The following is a 13597-nucleotide window of genomic DNA, read 5'->3' as shown; positions in this document are numbered from 1 at the left end:
TTTATTGATTAAGTTATTACATATGTGTCCTTATTCCCACATTACCTCCCATCCCCCCCACTCATGCCCTCACCCCCCTGTTGTCTGTGTTCATTGGTTAGGCCTATATGCTTGCATATAAGTCCTTTGGTTGATCTCTCCCCCTTACCCCCACCCTCCCCTACCTTCCCTCTGAGGTTTGACGGTCTGATAGATGCTTCTCTGTCTCTGGATCTGTTTTTGTTCATCAGTTTATGTTGTTCACTATATTCCATAAATGAGTGAGATCATGTGATATTTATCTTTCTCTGTCTGGCTTATTTCACTTAGCATAATGCTCTCCAGTTCCATCCATGCTGTTGCAAATGGTAAGAATTCCTTCTTTTTTACCACAACATAGTATTCCATTGTGTATATGTAACACAGTTTTTTAATCCATTCATCTACTGATGGGCACTTAGGCTGTTTCCAAATCTTAGCTATGGTGAATTGTGCTACTATGAACATAGGGATACATATCCTTTCTAATTGGTGTTTCGAGTTTCTTGGGATATATTCCTAGAAGTGGGATCAATGGGTCAAATGGAAGTTACATTTTTAATTTTTTGAGGAAACTCCATACTGTTCTCCACAGTGGCTGCACCAGTCTGCATTCCCACCAGCAGTGCACGAGGGTTCCTTTTTCTCCACATCCTCGCCAGCACTTGTCATTTGTTGATTTGTTGAAGATGGCCATTCTGACAGGTGTGAGATGGTACCACATTGTCATTTTGATTTGCATCTCTGGGATGATTAGTGACTTTGAGCATGTTTTCATATGTCTTTTGGCGTTTCTTCTGTCTTCTTTTGAAAAGTATCTAGGTCCGTTGCCCATTTTTTGATTGGGTTGTTTATCTTCCTTTTGTTAAGTTGTATGAGTTCCCTGTAAATGTTGGAGATTAAACATTTGCAAATATGTTCTCCCATGCAGTGGGCTTTTGTTGTTTTGTTGATGGTTTCCTTTGCTGTGCAGAAGCTTTTTATTTTGATGTAGTCCCATTTGTTTATTATATTATTTCTTTGATATTTTTTCCCATTCATTATCTTGGTTCTCTCTATAATGCCTTCTATTCAGATGTTAACTCCTGGATTGACCTTCTATCTTATTTTTCTTCTTTTCCCATCTCTGTGTCATTTTCTTTAGCTTTCTAGGGAATTTTTTCAGCCTTACCTTAAAGGACCTGTATTGCATTCTTTACTTCTGCCCTTAGATTTTAAATTTCCAAGCGCTCTTTCTGTTCTCTAAACATGTCTTTTAATAGCTTTCTGTTTTGGTTTTATGACTACACTATCTTATCTAATATCTTTGTACAAGTTTTTTATTTTATTTTATGCTCCCTACATTGTCTCTGTTATCTCTGATTTATTTATTTTTCCTGATTTGTTTTGTATGTCTTGGTCTCCATAGTTCACATTGAGAGGCTTCCTTCAATGTCCGCGGATCCTTGGCTGGCCATTTGAATTTTAGAGTGAAGCGCTAAGTTGGAAGCTCTTTGTGTAAATGCCTGTGATTTGTGGGGCCTCATTTTAGTTTCCCGTGGGAGCTCTAGGTCTTTCCTTGTGGGCTTCTAGCTTCTTTAGATGGAAACCCTTCAGGTCCCTGACTGGGGGATATAAACGCAGTGTTCTAAGATCTAAGGGTCTCACTACTCCTCATGCAGCACCTCACTACCCTGTCCTCCTGTCTGGTGTCTCCATGCCCACTGTCTTCTGGTTCAAACTTTCTGGAGAGAATCAAGCTCTTGGCTGCTGCTGGTGAAGGCCAGTCACCTGGCTTTATGGCCCAGACCAATAGATCTGAGTGTCCTTACACAGACTTTTTACCAGTTCCTGTTCAATACAGCCTCTGTAATGGGGTGCAGAAGCACCCAGTGGCCCCGGTTCCTAAGCGTTTCTGGGTCCTGCAGTGAGGATCGACTTGTTTCTGACTGGCAGCTAGGTTTCAGCTTTCCCTCTCCCTGTCAAGCCAGGTTCCACCATGCATTTGCTTTCTATTACGCTAAATGTTGATATGTTCTTGCTTCCTTTACCGTTTTCCTCCATGTGTTTATAACTTTTTTTCCTATACTTTTAAACTGACTTCGGAAAGGAGTGGAAATGATTGCGTGTGCTCGGTCTGATATGTTTGGCTAGAAGTGGCCAGTGGTAAATCCACACAAACATTCCAGAAGCTTGGTGGTTGTCAGTGTGGCATACCTTTCCTTTCCACTTCCCACTGCTGCTTAGCTGTCTGGAATTCACTCTTGCCCCTTGGGATCCTGGCCTCCCACAGGTCTTCAGGGACCGCCTGATTGCCAAGGCGAGGCATCAAGTCTCACACTCATTCTTAAACTCTGCAGCCTTTGGGTCAAGGAGCATTTTCTCCCTTCAAAACACCTTCCCCTGGTGCTTTCTGAGACACTGGGCTGCCTGGTTTTCCATCTGCCTGCGAGGACTTTTGTAATAACCCTTCTTTCTCTCCCCCTGTGAAGATGCTCCCAGGGGTCCTCCGTTCTCTTCTCTGTCCTTTACTCTTCATTGTAACTACTGTCTGTAACCAGATGCATCACAAATCTGATTCCTAACTCAGCCCCATCCCCACCTTTCCCATCAGATTTTCCTTATATTCCGGCAGCAATTCCACGTCAGTGGTTGTGTAAACGACTAGCCCTTGGCTAAAAGTTGCCCTACATCCAAGTGCCCTGTCTAGGTAGTTGGAAGAATGGCGGCACCATTAGTATAAGCAGGTCAGGAGGAAGAGATGGTTTTGAAGATGGGCTTGCCTAGAGTGTGATGAGTTTGCTATTCTCATTTCAGCCTCAGAAATATGGCCAAGCCTCATGGGAAGTATTCCAAGGAAGTGTAATTTGGGAGAAAAAAAAAAATATGGCTTGGGTGACTGAAGTGGAATGAAGCTTTAAGAGCCTACCTGAATATAAAGGATTATTTGTTTTAAAATTTCTGAGAAAGCCCCTAATTGTAGCCTTAAATTTGGGGTTTTCTCAGTTTCTAGGTCTCTGGATTCTTGCTCGCAGTGACTGGTGAGCTGAACGGTGGAGTCATATTCTACTCTTGAAGGATGCTAAGTTGTTGCTACAAATAAACAACAAAAACCCCAGAGAAGTGTTTTGTTTTGTTTTAGTTTGGAGTCCAGCTGATACAGGGAGCTGAGGTCATGGGCCTGAGGCCCTTATAGCATTCTCCCCCAGGTGAGTGGGCTCACCAGGAGGGCGGAGAAGAAAGAGCAGTGTGGGGATGCTGGAGATGAGCTCCCCCCCCCCCCCCCCCCCCGCTGCCTTCCTCCCGTCCCTCCAGTATGCCCAGCATGGTGCCTCTGGATGGTAGTGCTGCTAGGCCTGCAGACTTCACTCTATGCTTTGTAGATGGAGAACAGACCCTCAGAAAGCCCAAAACCAGATTTTTGTGGTCACACAGTTAGAACCCAGGACCCAGGACTCCATCACACCAGCTGCTGCCTCCTGGGCATCTCCTCCCTGCCCACCACCACCAGGTGCATTGCAAACTGAGAACCCAGTCCAGGGGCGTAGCCCCTGTGGGCCAGGCACTGTCAGCATTGGGGGCCTGGGAGGGGAGGAAGACGGGATCAGTCCCAGACTGCTCCTGGGCCAGCATCCACCCTTGTCCCAGCAGTCCCTGGATGGGGCATGGTGGGGGGTTGCCCACGTAACCACAGGCACAGGGAAATCAACCGCGGACGGCTAATCGCCTATCCAAACATTGCTGGTAATCTGCATCCCTAAAATAAACCCTTGAAAGATGGAAAGATGTTAGTAATTTCTGGCCAGATGTGCCTCCTCCTTCCCTACTTTCCCCACCTCAAAAAAAGAAAGTGAGCCAAATGGCAAGGAATAAAGAGCCTAATGCAGAACACATTTCCATCATTTGATTTCCCCTCTCCCCGTGCCGTCCCCCCACTTATGTAAACTAAATTCCTTTACACGGTCATGGCAAAGGACCATTAATTTTTGATTTGAGTTGTGATTAAAGGCAATACAGTCAAAAGAGTGAGATAATTTCCACTGAAGCAATGCCATTTGAAACCCAGTCATGGTATAGTAGGAAAGAGCGGGGGTCTTTGGGGTTAGGCTGGATTCTACTTCTGATTCTCTCTCTTACAAATGGAGGCCACGTGTTTTATTACTTAACCCGAGTCCTCTCCCTGATTGTAAAAAATAATAATGCAGATTCTATGCATGGATGCTGTGAGCACTAAGTCAGGAGCCACACCAACAGCAGCTGTCCTGTGCTCATAGGGCGGCATGTGGTGAGAACTTAAAGGATGGCTCATGTCTGTGTAGCAGAGAGGGCATGCATTGTCAGCGGTGCATGCATTCACTTCTCCTGGTGATGGGATTGATCACTCACTCCGATGGCAACGCTTGGTTCCCAGCCTTCGACACTGGGAAGTAGCTTGAGACTCCTCTAACGCATGGGGCCACCTTTTGGAGGGCCTTGTGAAAGGAGAATAGTTCCGACTGCCTTGCTTCCCTGCAGTATTCTTGGCTGCCTTTCTGTGTGGTTTCTCCTAGTCCCATTTACTCTGTTTGACTTAGCCTGGGCCTGAGTAGTATGTCTCCTCTGGCTGGTTCCTCACTCAACCCCTCTGAGAACCTTTCTGATTTAGCCAGCCACAGACTAGAACAGTCGAGGTCTTTTCTCAAGTGAACCCCCGGTACAAGGGCTGTAAGTCTACAAGAGAAGCTTAGCCAGGTGTGGGCCTGTTCGGGCCTGTCTGGGGTGAGGTCCTGGAGGGAGGGTTTCTGCTGCTTTCTGTTCTGAACTCCCCCCTGCTGGTCCCACTACACTGTCCGTGGTGCGGGTGGGCGTCACACATAATCAGTGGTCCTGGGCAATGGCTGGTTCAGGCTGAGGGGAGAGCTAAAGGAAGGAACTCCCTCCCATGTGTGTGGGGAAGCCTGGACCAGCCTGTGAGGTCGATGCTAATCCTCAGTGAGACAGCATTCTGCTGCCGGGTGCCCAGTTCCTGAACCTTCTGCCACCCTTGGGAGTGAGGCATTTCATAAGCGACACCAGGTCTAGGGTATTGTATGGGGTTGAGTAGGCTGCAAGGTCTGGAACCCTTTTGTAAGAAAAAGAAAGCAGTGGGGCCATGTTTAATTTACTGACTTTGACTCATTCATTAAAGATTGTTCCTAGGACAGTTTCTTCTCTCCTCCTTATTCTTGGGTTAGGCCAAGGGCGTGCTTTCTAATCAACTAAATATTAACTTATAAAGCTGCCACGAATGCAGTGTTTCCTTTGCCACAACAGTCTCTTCCAACCGGGAGGAACCCTTACCATTTCTTAAGTAGGTCATTTTGAAATGTGGGTGAAACTGGGAAAGGAGTCTGAGTTGCTCCCCCTTATTTTCTTGGCCCATTTAATCAGTATCTAAGTTTGGGGTTCATTATGAAGAATTTTGCAACCATAGAGCCAGCATGGGCAGCACAGTGATTAAAAGTGCACCTTCAGACATGGATTTCAATCTAGGATTAGTGACGGTGGGCAAGGTAACGCCTTATGCCTCATTTTTTCTCATCTGTTAGTCGGGGGAAATAATGGCACCTTCCTCATGGAGTTGTTAGGTTTAATTGAGGAAATGCACGGAAATGCTCAGCACACTCGTAGGCATGCCATATGCTTTCATAATTGTTAGCTATTGTTATTTAGTTCAGATTCAAGTCATTCCTCATGGCTTGTGGGTGGGAGCTTTGTGTTATTAAAAGGAGGGGGCTGAGTAATTTTGAACTCAGAAGAATTCAGAGGATGTACAAATTGTCTGGTGACTAGCATCTAGAAAATGATTTCCAGCTCCTGTGGGAATACCAGGGCTGGCTGGCCTCCGAGGGGAGTGGACTGTAACAGCCATGCTGTGTTATCGCACTGACCGCTTAGAGCAGTGATGGCAAACCTTTTGAGCTCGGCGTGTCAGCATTTGGAAAAACCCTAACTTAACTCTGGTGCCGTGTCACATATACAAATTTTTTGATATTTGCAACCATAGTAAAACAAAGACTTATATTTTTGATATTTATTTTATATATTTAAATGCCATTTAACAAAGAAAAATCAACCAAAAAAATGAGTTCGCGTGTCACCTCTGACATGTGTGTCATAGGTTCGCCATCACTGGCTTAGAGAATGCCATCACACTGATTGGTCTTCATCCAGAGACCCTGTGCAGCCATCACTAAAGTATCTGGTCCACACGTTAGCATTAACATAATGTTAACTCAGGGTCTATAATGACAAAGAAGAGAGAAGGCCAAGTTGATGGACTCTCCCTTGCTGCAGGGGGATGTGCTGAGAACAGAAGCAGCCCATGTAGCAGATTAGACTTGAGAGTATCATTACTTTGACTTACCTATCAGGACCCCACCAGGACTTGCTCTAATCTACCAGGTGTTTGGTTCTGTGTGGGTCTACTCAATGGATAGATGCTGGAAGCTGATTAGTGGTTGACAAAACCTCAGCGGTACCTGCTGTCAAAACTTCTTAAAAGGCACACTGGTGGGGGCCCTGATCTCCCCAGTGCTGAAGTTGGACATTGATGTTGAAGGTACTTGAGCTTGACAGGTTGAAGCACTTTTCCTTGTTGGTTGTGCACACATAGATTCTATCTGTCTTATTCAGAGGACACAACTTTTGAGGAATTTTATTACCCATGGATGTTAAAAAAAACTAAATCAATAGCATAAAAACAACAACACAACCTCAGGGTTTCTCTTTAACTCCAGAGTCTAAAGCATTAGATTATATGGATTATATTGGATTACATGATCCCCCCCTCTTTCTCAAAGCATTGTGTGATATTCTGAGTCACCGAGTTTTTAAAAAGAGAAATGTGTTTTGGTTTTGAAAATGTATTTGAGATTCATAACACCTTGCAGCAACTGGTAGGCACCACAAAACTAGGGGGACAGAATCAGTTCACTGAGCCGTTGGTACTTACTTATAAAACTGTCTCCTTCTGCCTGCTATTTGCCTTTCATTCCACCCTCCTCTTCAGCCATAGGTGTAGGTTATTGTTGTACATGAAAAGCTGTGTTCTAAAATTCTCTCTCCCCTTCTCTCCTCCCCCCTCCCTGCCCTCACCCACTCTAGCACTGAGGATGAAAATAAAAGAAGTAAAGAAAGAAAATGGTGACAAAAAAATCATCCCCAAGAAGAAGAAGCCCCTGAAGTTGGGACCCATCAAGAAGAAGGAGCTGAAGAAGCTTGTCCTGTACCTGAAGAACGGGGCCGACTGCCCCTGCCACCAGCTGGACAACCTGAGCCACCACTTCCTCATCATGGGCCGCAAGGTGAAGAGCCAGTACCTGCTGACGGCCATCCACAAGTGGGACAAGAAAAACAAGGAATTCAAAAACTTCATGAAGAAAATGAAAAATCACGAGTGTCCCACTTTCCAGTCGGTCTTTAAGTGAAGCTCATGGGCAGGGTGGGTTGGGGAGGGAGCCCTGGGTTGGGGTGAGGGATGGGGCTGAGCAGACAACGCTGAAACTCACTGCTTCTGTGGGTAGAGAACGTTGTAATCCCGTTGGCTTTCCTCTTGCAGCATCCCTACTCTTCCCTCCACACCCCCCTCCAGCCCCAGTATAGCCAGTATTTAAAGCCGCACGCCCAGGTAGGGAAACCCTGTTAGATTAGGAAGTCTTGTCTGATCTCCAGTCTGGAGCTGCATGTCACTGAGTATAAGGAGGTGCAAAACCATTCAACCAGAGACACAGTCCACCAGAGACAAACTCACTAAAAAATGAAAATTTTCCACACCACAAAAGAGATTAGGCAAAACCTAAGAGACAGCAGCAAGCATTAAGCCCCATGACTTTCTTTGTGTCATCACAAATCACTTGTGAGTCGATCAGCTAATCGATTCCTTTGGAACTAGGAAATTCTAACTATTGGGAAGACATGTTGCTTTCTGTTCCAGGGGAATTTCTCTTGCTGTCTGGTTTAGGCAGACATGGACACCCATCACACATACAACTTCAGATCAGTTCCAGGGAGCAGGAGGTGCAGGGAAGAGAAGCACAGTACAGTATGTAACAGTGAAAACAAAGGGAGGCCATGCCTGCCCTGCTTCCCTAAGGATTGCCTTTCGCTATGAATCAACCAGTCTCAGATGCCATGCGAGTGACAGCTGACATCCGCCTCAGTCAGGATCGAACCCTCACTCATGGGGAGGGCAGCACATGCCGGCCTTTGTGTGAGGAAGGGAAACACCGTGGCACCAGGCCCATGGCTGAGAGAGATGATGATTTTCAGACCCCAGAGGCCTTGGTTAGTGGTTTTTCAAAAGCATACTTAAGAAGAGAAAAATTTAGAACAGTCCAGCAAATTGTTGTCCCGGTGACTGTAATTGGGTGAAGAGGTTAGTATTCTAATGTCATCTATTTGTTCATTTCACATTTTCTTAAAGAAGAACAACTAGAAAAACCCCACTTTTCAAGGATTTTTTTTTTTTTAAGTCTACACTGAGCATTTGAAAGGTATGCTAAGACCAGGGTCTCTTGTGGCTACTTTCCTGAGGCTACTTTCCGGTGAAGCGGTGCTATGGCTCGGCATTTTGGGTGGGAGGTGGATGTAGCTGGTGCATAGCTGTGGGTCCTCCCTCCCGAGGAGTCCTGGATCGCTCTGGCCCCAACACAACGCTATTCAAAACTCACAGTGCTTCCCATTCCTTTCTTGCCTGTGAAGAAATGGATTCCTTTTAACAGGTCAAAGACACTCAGAACAGCCAGGCTGCCTGTGCTCCTACATTAACAAATTTTTATTTTTATTTCTGCAGAGGGAAAGTTAGGCCACACGTGTCTCCCCACTCAAGGAGAGAGTTTCAAAGGCAACATACCTCTGCAGTTTTTTTCTGACTCCCCTCGGTATTTCTCAGAGCCTTCTGTTTAATAAATGATGGACATAAACCTGTTCACTTAAGCAACTTCATTCCCCTTGTTCAGTGTATAGGAAGCAATTCTAAACAATCAACGCTAATTTCTTCCCCAAGCCCGATTCCTACTTCTCTGTAACACCTCGGGGACTTTAGCAATTGTCCCTCTGGGCGAGTGAGTGGTTACACCCAACGTGGGTGCTGCACAGAGGCCGGCAAGTGTGGCCCTCGCCACACAGGAACAGTGGAACATGCTCTTCACGTCCGAAGACTCCAGACTGAAAAATCTGCCTGCCACCTTCGTTACCTACCTGAGGGTTGTCCTGATGTAATTAACCTCTCACAATTAGGGATCCCGTCATTTTAATACCTTTTTTTGGTGGTCTCCAAACTTTAATCGTCAAGTGTTGGGGGGGGGGGCATCTTAAATGATTTGCTTGTAATTGTGCATAGTTTTAAAAAATGTGTGTATATATATTAGTTAATTAGAAATATTGTACTTTCCTATTGTCAACTGAAATTCAGAGCAATTTCATGAGTGCATGGATCTGGGTCTTAGATTTGGTTGATTAGCTCAAGAGTTCATTGAACGTATGTATCTGACGTATCTGCTCGTTCTGACAGAGCATCATAAAACAGGCCCCTCATTCCAAGGCAGCGGCCTTGGGAGAGGGGTCTGTGTGGGGTATTAGCAGTTACAGCAGAGAGATTATGGAAGAATAATAGATGTCCGTTCTGTGCAACCCTCTGGGAATTCTCAGGTAGAAGGTGATATTTTTAGAAAAAGTTCAAAGTACATTGGAAATATGAATTGCAGCTGGATTTACCCCGACCACAGTGTCCTAGGACTTTGAGGTTTACTGTGGATTTGAGACACCCAGCAGCTCTGTGTACAACAGCGATTTCAGGACGCAAAGGGAGGCTGTGGGCCCAGATCTGCATTGTTATCCCAAACCTTTGATTTGCTCAACAAAGGCCATAACAAAACCAATGTGCAGACTCATTGGCTTGGTCATCAGTTCCCAAAAGAGGAGGTGTGTGTGTGATTTGGTAATTATTGCTAATGCAAAGGTCCTGTTTTGTAAAGGTTTCAGATAATCATTCTGGGTAGAATCCTGTGAGGTCATTGGCAGAACTCAGCTCAATCTTTGGAAAATATTAGTAATTATCTTAGAGGATAGGAAGGGAGGTGAGAATTCCAGGAACATTTTGCTTTTAGAATATCGGGTAGGACACTTGGCTCTCAGTGCCACTGAATTAGCACCAAGGTGGAGTCCAATTAGAGCTCCGGTTTTCATCTGCATCTGTAAATTACAGAAGCACCTTTTCCCAAACCTAGGGGCCGCGTTTCTCCTCAGACTGCAGGTAACTGGTTGCCCTATTGTAACTGTCCAGGTGTGGTGGGCTCAGACGATCTGTTTAGAAGCACACCTTCGGAAACTCCCATGGAATAACGTACTGGCCGCCCCGACCTGTCACCTGCAGATACATAGGACACACAAAATTTGTTTCCTCTAGTTCCTTCCTGTAGCACTCCTTTTTTAGAGTCTAAATCTTTTACAAAAGCTTTGAATACTGTGAAAATGTTTTACATTCCATTTCATTTGTGTTGTGTTTTTTTTAAAACTGCATTTTTACCAGATGTTTTGATGTTATCACTTATGTTAATAGTAATTCCCGTATGTGTTCATTTTATTTTCATGCTTTTCCTGCCATGTATCAATATTCACTTGACTAAAATCACTCAATTATCAGTGATCATGTGAGTTGTGACTTTTTCCCCCCAATAGTACACCACTCACCCTCTTCCACTGCACACTTACCACTCCTGATTTTTTCAGCGATGTTTTCTGGCCTCAGTGTAATGACTTGCAAGGAGTAGCTGGGCATGGGTGGGCTGGAGAAGCTCCTGGGGGCACCGCAGGCCGCCCTCACCCCCGTTCCCCGTTTACCATCTGCTCCCATGAATAACTTCCAGGAGTGTTTCTCCTGGTTGTGTGTGTTTCAGATCAGAAAGAAGGTCAAATACTTGCTCTACTACAAGAATGTATTTTTCAGCCCTGCCTGAGTTTCTTTTTCTGGTTTCAGATGCTCTTGCCCCTCAGACCAATTCCCAATGTTAAAATTACCAACTAAAATTTGAAAACTCTGGTTATCTGGAATCTTAAGTGCAACTGAGACCTTAGAGCAGTGGTTCTCAACTTTCTGGCCCTTTAAATACAGTTCCTCATGTTGTGACCCAACCATAAAGTTATTTTCGTTGCTACTTCATAACTAATGTTGCTACTGTTATGAATCATAATGTAAATATCTGATATGCAGGATGGTCTTAGGCGACCCCTGTGAAAGTGTCGTTTGACTGCCAAAGGGGTTGCGACCCACAGGTTAAGAACTGTTGCCTTAGAGGGACGATTTTAATGTACAGATGGAGAAGCTAAGATGAGACATGGCTAGGATTCCCTAAGAGTTTGGGCGTTGCTAGAATTAGAATCCAGGGCTCCCAAGTCCTAGTCTTGTGGGAACAACACTTGACTTACCATTGAACTTCCCTTTGGACCCACAGTATGGCCCTGGCCTGGCCCATGCTGTTTCATATTAGGTTATATGCTTCTTGCGTAAGGAGTTGTTCAGTGCAACTTCTTATTCTGCAAGCAATTACAATGACAGCTTCAGTTGATGTCATCCCCTGATTAACAAGACACTTCCAAACCTCAGACAGCTGGCAATTTTACCTACAAGTGAGCAAATACTCCACACAAAACCACACCTAAACACAGAGACACCATTTCTGGGCATGGTATGGGGACTTGTAAAAATTCCACTAAAGTTAAGCTCCAGTATGGAAAGATTTTATCATCTAGTGTACCTGACTGGTGAACTAGTGATACGCTAGCCCAGCCAAGGCAAATACTGGCATTTCCTTTCAGTTCCCCTGTGGTTAATAAGGAAAATGTCTTTTAGGCTGGGTGTGTATGGCCCATGGTTTCCCATTGCTGCTTGCATTTTTTTTTTGTAAAACAAATCAGCAAAAGAGTGAAGTTGCCCAGGAGTTTGGGGTGTCCAAGAGGTGCTGGAACCTTGTGTCTAAGATGCTGGCCCCACCTAAACAACAGCCTTACCTTCAATCTCTATAGCACCTACATCTCTTCAAGGAATCACACCGGTGCTCTCCTACTTAGGGGCAGACAGAGGTGAAGGGCCAGTCACTATATTATCCAACTTAGGCTGGTCTCACTTCTAAAGCCATCTCCCCACCATGAATCCAGAGGTGCCAACATTTCATGTTTGTTCCTGAGAAAGGGAGATCCGTACCTATCATCCAATAGTAATCAAAGGACGTAGGGAGAATCATTCTTAAATCTTAGTATGTATCATCGAAGGGAACTTGCTAACATGCAATTTCTGGCTCCCACCCTCCAGATGTTCGGGTTTGAGGTTTGCCATGGGGCCCTGGACTCTGCACTTAGAACTAGCGCTCTAGGTTATCCACTTGCCTGAAGTCCACTGGATCTTACTTTGTAAAACATGCCAGTAGGACATAAGTGGCTGGGGATGAAAGATTTTTGGGGGGCATTTCCCTTTTCTTTATCAGCACACTTCATATTACTGCAGCCCATTCTGAAGTTTTCTGAGCTACTCTTACTAAGTATTAGTTAATAGAAATCAGATACACAAGGGAGAGATTGAGCCTAAATCCTTTATCGCTGGGTATGTCTGGCTCGCCAACGAGTGCTTTGCACACTTTAATATGCATGTGAGTCCTCTGGAGACCTGGTTACAATGCAGGTTCCCCTCCATAGGTCTGAGGTGGGGCTGGAGTTCTGCATTTCTTTCTTTTTTTAAAAAAATATTTTTAATTGATTTCAGAGAGGAAAGGAGAGAGAGTAAGAGAGAGATAGAAACATCAATGATGAGAAAAAAAATCATTGATCAGCTGCCTCCTGCACGCCCCCTACTGGGGATTGAGCCCACAACCCTGGCATGTGCCTTGATCGGGAATCGAACCACGACCTCAAACCGTGACATGCTCAAACACTGAGCCATGCCAGCCAGGCTGGAGTTCTGCATTTCAGACGGGCTCCTGCTGTGGGGAGAGGCTGACCCCACCAGGTTCATTCGAAGAGCACACTTTGAGTAGCAGTCTCTGAGGGGCAAGCAAGAAGGGCTGCCAAGGCTCAGTAGTGTCCTTGCTCCCTGTTGTAATGAAGCCATTTCCGGGGTGCCCACATAGGGCCCATCTCCTAGGGAGTCAAAATATTCACCATGTTTTGGGTTGGAAAGAAGATCAAACTGTGGAAGAGTTACTGGAGAGATAAGCCCTCGGTTCTTGTCTTCTTGAAGGAAATATTTCAATCAAGAGACAAAGTGCAGGAAAGTAAGCAAGAACTTATTGGACAACAAACATAGGAGAGTAAAACAAGGATGGGCTTAGCATAGAGGAAGCAACAGGCGAGCCTAGGCTGGGCAGCGTTGGCTCACGAGGAAGTCAGAGAAAAGAGGGCCTTGGAAGCAGGGTTAGCAGGTTAGCCTGGGACGAGCTGCCACTGCCCATTGCTTCCCTGGTTTCAAATCTCTTTGGGACCCTTCGATGGGAAAAGTGTGGAGAGGAAATGGCCCAGTGTGCTCCCGGGCAAGGAGAGCGTGCGCTGGATCCTTTGCTTTGAGGGTATTTCTCTCTCTCTTGCAGGCGGG

At 45.4% G+C, this 13597-nt stretch overlaps 1 protein-coding gene across 1 annotated transcript in view; it reads left to right on the top strand.

The window, feature by feature from the left end:
• The window catches only part of SFRP1 (secreted frizzled related protein 1), a 42727-nt gene extending 32064 nt beyond the window's left edge, over window positions 1–10663 (top strand). The window contains exon 3 of the mRNA XM_036299943.1: window positions 7123–10663. Within this exon, the coding sequence (XP_036155836.1) occupies window positions 7123–7445 (323 nt within the window). The 3' untranslated portion in view covers window positions 7446–10663. The remainder of the gene's footprint in view (window positions 1–7122) is intronic.
• The last annotated feature ends 2934 nt before the right edge of the window (window positions 10664–13597 follow it).

This window comes from Myotis myotis, unplaced genomic scaffold, assembly GCF_014108235.1.
Source record: "Myotis myotis isolate mMyoMyo1 unplaced genomic scaffold, mMyoMyo1.p scaffold_m19_p_3, whole genome shotgun sequence".
Taxonomy (NCBI): Eukaryota; Metazoa; Chordata; class Mammalia; order Chiroptera; family Vespertilionidae; genus Myotis; species Myotis myotis.
The sequence above is the reverse complement of the archived record's forward strand: the minus strand, read 5'-3'. Positions and strand labels throughout refer to the sequence as shown.